This window comes from Bicyclus anynana, chromosome 8, assembly GCF_947172395.1.
Source record: "Bicyclus anynana chromosome 8, ilBicAnyn1.1, whole genome shotgun sequence".
Taxonomy (NCBI): Eukaryota; Metazoa; Arthropoda; class Insecta; order Lepidoptera; family Nymphalidae; genus Bicyclus; species Bicyclus anynana.
This window is the reverse complement of record NC_069090.1, coordinates 43,716-51,424: the sequence shown is the minus strand read 5'-3', so window position 1 is coordinate 51,424 and position 7,709 is coordinate 43,716. Positions and strand designations below refer to the sequence as shown.

The window sequence follows — 7,709 nt, the reverse complement described above, 5'->3', positions numbered from 1 at the left end:
GCTTTGCGGCAACTTCACACAATTACGGATACAAATTTTGAAACATGGCTTCCTCGGTAAAGTTTGCTGTTGTTGATGTAAACGATTTTCTATCTAAGAAACAGACATCGGAACCAGAATTATCTGAAGATTGGGCTAAATTAGAGGAACTTTACAACAAAAAGTAAGTTTTTTGGCTGGTTCTATATAAATTCGTTTGACAATTTGTTAACATTCAAGTCTGTCCTACCTTTTCAGGCTATGGCACCAACTCACTCTGAAGTTACAAGAACTCGTGAAGCACCCATCATTACAGACCGGCGACAATCTGATACAGCTATACAGTAACTTCCTTACCACCTTCGAGAACAAGTGAGTGTGTTCAGCAAGTGTTATTAGTTAATAACCCACATCAGGCAAGATTTGTGATCACAACTCAAGTTAACAAATAATTGATATTTGACATTTTCCAGTCGTGTTGTTTTGTAAGCTTTGCTTTCTAAACGGAATATAAAACATAATGTAAATGCGCTCCACACTTCCACACAAATACGCTCCACATAATTGTGAATGTCGCTGCATTCTATTTGTGTCTACGACTTGAATACTTGCAAACAGTAAGTTTCATTGTGAAATACAAATAGTGATATACATGTAACAAATGTTAGTTTGTGACATTCCAGTGATGCCACGACACAGCATCACAGTGATGCCACGACACAGCATCACCTGGAACAGTGAACAAGTACTGGGGTTGTGTGCGCATCACACTGTTCAGCTTCACTCCAGATGTCTTAATGATGATTCTGATGTGGCCATTTCTCAGTGGTCATTGAATATAACTTCATAGCAGACGCTGAGACGTTTCACCCCTGTACCTCTTCTTGTGGGAATATGCTCACAAATAATGTGGCTTTAGATCTATAATATAAGTAATATGTAAAAGAACAGTGAAGGAAGCAGTCGATCTATGAATGTTTCATGCTCAGGATCAACCCGCTGTCCCTGGTGGAGATCATAGCCGTGGTGGTGGCGCAGTACTCCGACAAGAGAGAAGCCATTGCTTTCCTGGAGAAGGTGGAAGCCAAGGTGAAGATGAACGACGAGGCCCTCGCCCTGTGCAAGGTGAGAACGGTATTCTACACTAGCCATGCCCTGCTGTTTCACACATATATCTTTACAATATATCATTGGTGTGGAAATGGATCACTTGAATTTATTTAACTCTTAGAATATTTATTGTATTATAATAATGTGTATGAAATGCTTAATGTAAATACTGTATCTATAAATTGCATTTGAATTACTAAACTGTATATGTGACCATTTTGTATAAGAGATAGAATGGGTACATTGCGATATCCTTAAAAATGTTTAATCTAAAAAGGTATTTTCAGTAAAATTCCCATACAGTTGGACTTTTTCCTACACTTCCAACAACAAATTTTATATTTCAATCAATTTATACAAAGATTGAAGATTGACTAATTATGTATCTATAATAATAAATGTTAGAATTTAAACTATTGTGTATTCATATTGATTAAGAAACACAGCTAAAACTCACATGATACAACATTGGAGTATGCCCGACTAGTTTCAAACACATATGGGGCCCTTAGTAATGATCTGGTTCTTGCAAAGCTGGGTACTCATTAGCGAACTGTAACTGTAACTGTTACATGTTATGTAACATCATATCTCATGACTAAAGGCCCCATATGGGTTCAAAACTAGTCAGGTATACTCCGACGTTGTGTCTCGTGAGTTTTAGCCATGTTTCATAATCAATTAATAATATGCTCACCGTGACCAATCTCATGTTGAGATTAACCATGTACAAAAGAGATACTGTAGTGCACCAGTGTGTGCACACACAATATCTATTGGTGAAAGTATTATGAAAATATATTCAGTAGTTTTGAGTTTATTGTGAACAGACACAACAATGCAGCTGATGTATCTGTATAATAAAATTCCGATTGGTTTAAAATTGGAATTTATTTGTATATATTAAAAATAATATTTCAGGTCCTGCAAGGTCAGATTTACCTGGAGCACCTGAACGACTTGGATGCCACGGAGAAGATCATCGAGCAACTTGAAAATACCTTAGAAGATGCGGACGGTGTGACGCCGGTGCACGGCCGGTTCTACAAACTTGCTTCTGAATATTACAGGTGATACCGCTACAGTAGTATGGCACTTTCTAAAGTTAAACAGGTAGCAATGGAAAGTTAATTAAAGTTAATTTAAGATACAAATCACACAGAAAAAAGACAAAACAAAACTATAATTAAAATAAGTTGCAACTTGCATGATGTGATCCTGAAATTGACTGCACTCAACTTGATGTCTGTCGGGACTCCTGCTGTTCTTCCGTGGAACTACTTTGTTGACATTTGGTTAGTCTACCGTACAACACTAACAACAAACAGAACCTGCCGTCCGAACCGGTGGTAGAATCTTTACAAATAGTCAACTGACATATCAAAAGTGCGTAAGTAACTGAGCCTACTTGAAATAAATGAATTTAGATGTTTTTTTGAAATATAATATAATATAAATATATGTAATTCTATACATTTAAATAACAAAAGTAGAATGTCATAAGACATTACTATTTTTCCATTGATAAGAAATACAAACAAACTAACATACTTCGCTCAAATAAAGGAACTGAGTCACATACACTGTTATAATGATTTACGTGTCTTGGTGAGGCGGTGCACCACCTCTCTCGGCTCGGCTGACTAGTGCGCGTCCCCAGGGTGCGCGGCCCCATGGCGCGCTACTACCGCGCGGCGCTGCGCTACGTGGGCTGCCTGGGCGGCGGCGCGGGCCTGGCGCCCGACGAGCGCCGCGAGTGCGCGCTGCGCCTGGCGCTCGCCGCCGTGCTGGCGCCCACCGTGTACGACCTGGGCGAGCTGGTGAGTGCCACACTCGTAGTACCAGGGCGCTTCATACGGCAACAACTTCATCAGTGATTGTAGTCGCGATGTTATTAACCATAAAAAACGCATTGCAGCTGGCGCACCCCATCCTGGAGTCGCTGCAGGGCTCGCCGGACGCGTGGGCGTGCGAGCTGCTGCGCGCCGTGGCCGCGGGCGACGTGCTGGCCTTCGAGCGTATCCGGTGAGATACACACACAGGCACACCACTGGAGTCGCTGCAGGGCTCGCCGGACGCGTGGGCGTGCGAGCTGCTGCGCGCCGTGGCCGCGGGCGACGTGCTGGCCTTCGAGCGTATCCGGTGAGATACACACACAGGCACACCACTGGAGTCGCTGCAGGGCTCGCCGGACGCGTGGGCGTGCGAGCTGCTGCGCGCCGTGGCCGCGGGCGACGTGCTGGCCTTCGAGCGTATCCGGTGAGATACACACACAGGCACACCACTGGAGTCGCTGCAGGGCTCGCCGGACGCGTGGGCGTGCGAGCTGCTGCGCGCCGTGGCCGCGGGCGACGTGCTGGCCTTCGAGCGTATCCGGTGAGATACACACACAGGCACACCACTGGAGTCCTTATTCTTTTTTAAATTATCAGTGCGTCTCTTATATAGTCTGCAACTAACTAACGACTGAGTACAAATATTACAATTTGGCAGAGATGTGACTTATCTTAGACAAAAGTCTCTGAAATACAGATACAAAACACGTATTTATATCTTGTCTTGAAATACTCTTTATTTTTTTATTTTGTATTTTTATAAATCTTTCTGGTATCATAAAATGATTGTTATTAGATAAATTTTTCTGGTATCTTAGTATTTGTAAGATAATTAGTTCCCCAAGATACTTTTACTAAAATAAACTTCGCAGTTTTTCTTTCCAAATGCAATTGAACATTGTTTATAGATTTAGTAGATATTGTTGGGAACCATAAATCGTAATTTGTTCTTGACAATATCTTATTGACTATTGCTTCATCAAACTCAGAAGGTGGAAATTGTTTTCTCCAACAAATAATAACTTCAATTAAATGTTAAGTATTTTATCTTTAAAAGTACAGCAAAGATAGGTATTTAGTATCTAGTATTTCAGATACCTTTTTAGAAAAGTATGTGTCTGGTATCTAAATGTTTTATTTTTTTAAGTATCTTGCATCTTGTATTTGAGATACGTTGTGTAGGATATCTCACACACCACTGTTTGGTGTAATGTGTAACATGTGTGTGCGCAGCGCGCAGTCGCCGCACCAGGAGCTGCACCGCGCCGACCGCCCGCTGCGGCAGAAGATCGCCATCCTGTGCCTCATGGAGGTGAGCGAACTGTACACTGCACCCTGCACCCTGCACCCTGCACCCTGCACCCTGCACACGCATTGCGGCCCGCGCGACGCTCCGGCACCGTCCAGTGCCCATACTAAACAATTTATTTTTTATTCTGTACAAGTTTGCCCTCACAAAAGGTATCCTATCGATGGGGGAAAGCCACTGAAACATCTTGCTATACTAGTGGTGAGGCAATAGGAACAGCAAGGTATTTGGTGATTGGATGCAAGGTGCTTGTATAGGGGTCTTTACTGACGTCGTCATGATGGAGTACTCCAAGTTATACGTGAAGTTATAAGCCTTTCAGTAGCTAGAGCTCTAAAGGGTTGACTACAAATAAAAGACAAATCTTCGACAAAAAATTTCAAAATGTGTGTATTGAAACATTTTTCTCCAAATGTATTAGAAGTACTATATCTACCTACTTGACCTAAACTTACTAATACAGTCATTTTTATTGCCTTAGTATTAACTTATTAATTTTTTTAACTACGCTTATTCACAAATCTGAAATGTAACAAATACTTGTTTATTTTTTTAATGAGACATCTCTGTTTATGAGACGTTAATGTGTCTATCCTGATCATCATCTTTAACATCTTAAATTGATTGTCATGTGGTCGAACATTATCATACTAAACTCACCAACTCGCCTTGAAGTATCATGGTGGGTCCAAATCTCCTCTCCTGCAAGGACTGTCTCCTTGTTATAGACCATTTAAATAGGCTGATAACAATTATGAACAATTTATTTCGTAAAATGCTCTATTCATTTAATAAAAAAAGCATTTTGACTTACAGATCTGATAAGTAAAAGTATTATTTTTTAATAATGTTTTGTATTTTATACTTATATTATTAAAAATTGAAAAAAAAAGAAGTAATAAATAAATGAGACATAAAAAAGTTACAAATGACTACATAAGTAAATTTAAGCAAGTAGGCAGATATTTTCGTTTTAAAGAAAATAGTTGGAAAGTGTGGACACTTTAAAAATGTTTACTTTATTCAAAATTCAGTACCTCCCATACATTTTTACCGGCAACTTTGTAACTACAAACAGTAGTAAGTAACTACGATAAGTGTGCAAGGTTTAAAAATGATGGTACACTTAAATTCCTTTTTTTTTTACAAGTTTTTTTTTATCGGAACGATTTAATGAAAGAAAAATAATTATCGCACTCAAAGCTTCTTTTACAAATAGAGACGAATATCTTAGCATTCCATGGATTCACCGTGCGGGTGCCGGGTCCATCGCGTGGTAGAGAGAAAAGCTCTGAGCAGAGTCCTGAACTTGTGACTACAAGATGTAGGGTTAAGGGATTCCTTGACGATCTATCCACACTCTCCGTTCTCTGTTCGTGTCGTTCTCCCTGCCGATAAATTTGGTAAGATCCTAATAGAGCAGCTTTAGATACTCGTTCTAATATAGAACTAGCTGCACTTCTAGAGAGGCCTTTAAGGTCTTTAAGCAAGTTATAAAGACATTTTGCTGGTAATCCTCTCGCACCTACTTCTACGGCGTACACTGTACAGACTAACTATATTTTTAGTTAGTTCATTTGTTAGGTCATAATATTTAAATAAAATAAATTACAATCCGCAATGTTTGACAACAATCAAATCTTTAAAACTAATTCAAGATAAAAAAATGATAAATCCGAAAAAAATATATAACATGGTTACCCTAGGGATTTTTGGAAAACTATTCAAATTAGTTTTAGATAATTAGGTGGTTAATCTACCAATTGCGTTTTATCCATTAATTACTGGACAACCTGTATAATGTCCTCCAATTGATTTTTTTAAATATATCTTCAATGTACAGAATTTGATCTGTTATAGTTTCATTATACGTATAGATTTGATAACAGCCACCATCATTATACTTTCCTGTTAGTTTTTCTCTCATCTCGACATATGGCCTACAAAAGCTGCGGCCACACCGCGGCGAGCACCGCGTGCGGCTCACCGCGTGCGGCTGAACACGTCGTTACACTCTCCGACGCCGACACTGATAACGAATGCGAGTGCACCCTGCACGTACACCCTGCGCGGAATGTACATTATAATGACGGCGCATGTATGTACGCGCGTTCGAAGCTCAGACGCTTGCATGTGTATAGTCGGATGCAATCTTTATGATGTTTTGGAGCATCGTGGGTTAAGTTGCGCAATACATGATTTTAGGTATGTCCGGTTACGCAGAGACGCGGCGGCAGGACCCTGCGCGCATTCAGCGTGTTTTATGAATGACCCGCGCGTAGGTGCACCTGCGACAAACCTCTTTATTCTAAAAACGCGCACTTCCAAAGCTCGCGGTTGATAACGTGTAATGTGTACTCGCTCCAAATGTGTCGTGAGCGGTTTGTGTGGAGCTCTAGAGCTGTGGCTGTCGCAGATGGCGTTCAACCGCTCGTCGGCGCAGCGCCGGCTGACGTTCGGCGAGATCGCGCGCGAGGCGCGGGTGCCGCCCGCCGACGTGGAGCTGCTGGTCATGAAGGCGCTCGCCGACAAGCTCATCCGCGGGCACATCGACCAGGTACGGTACAGGCGTGCACTGTGCAGTGCAACGCACACTGTGCGGCTGTCGCTCGCGGCGCGCAGGGACATAAATGTACTCAGTTTCTACCTGTGAACCTAAGTTATTAATCTAGTCCTTGATAATAACTATTGTGCTTTTCTTGTAATTACTGTCCGCGACTGTCTTGCAATAAATTTTCTTTCGTCCTATCACTTACTTTAATTTGTTCACTCCTGCTGGATGTGTAATGAAGTTGGCCGTGTGGTGACGTGTCGCGTGTGCGCAGGTGAGCGAGACAGTGACGGTGACGTGGGTGCGCGCGCGCGCGCTGGGGCGGGCGGGCGCGGGGCAGCTGGCGCGCCGGCTGGACGCCTGGTGCGCCGCCGCCGACGGCGCCGCCTCGCTGCTGCGCGACGCGGCGCCCGACCTGCTCACGCTCTAGCCGTAGCCTGTGGCCGAATGACGCTGTGAGTGACGTCATACACTGTGACTGGGATATTGTCTCGAGTTTACGACCTTGCTTTGTATAAATGTTTTCCGCAAAATGGTAAATTAAATTTAATTTAAATTAAAAATAAGTAAATAATTTTATAATAATTTTAAATAGATAATTTAAGAAATAAATAAATTAAAAAAACCGAAAATTAATAACTTATCATCTACTTATGTTAAAAAAATATATTGCAAGTATCAAACTGAGTTATTCCAACTTTTTTGCACTATAATTTTGGAAATGTCCGAAGTTTTTAAATTTTCCGGGCGATATCAGTGTCAACTTTCATTAGTCAAGCTCCACCACAGGTGCCGTGTGCACGCGCGACTGCGTCAAGTGCGCGGTGCGGCGCAGGCGCGGTGCGGCGCAGGCGCGGTGTCGATGTGATAGTTATAATTCATAATAATGTGTCTGAGTAATTAAATATATATGTAATTGTATGGT

At 41.7% G+C, this 7,709-nt stretch overlaps 1 protein-coding gene across 1 annotated transcript; it reads left to right on the top strand.

The window, feature by feature from the left end:
• On the top strand, positions 1-7,709 carry LOC112052374 (26S proteasome non-ATPase regulatory subunit 13). The gene is made up of 10 exons (XM_024091411.2): positions 1-163; positions 238-351; positions 969-1,104; positions 2,011-2,159; positions 2,750-2,909; positions 3,008-3,114; positions 4,158-4,236; positions 6,650-6,790; positions 7,059-7,239; positions 7,574-7,709. The coding sequence occupies exons 1-9, from the start codon at positions 45-47 to the stop codon at positions 7,212-7,214; spliced, it is 1,161 nt and encodes a 386-aa protein (XP_023947179.1). The 5' UTR covers positions 1-44; the 3' UTR covers positions 7,215-7,239; positions 7,574-7,709.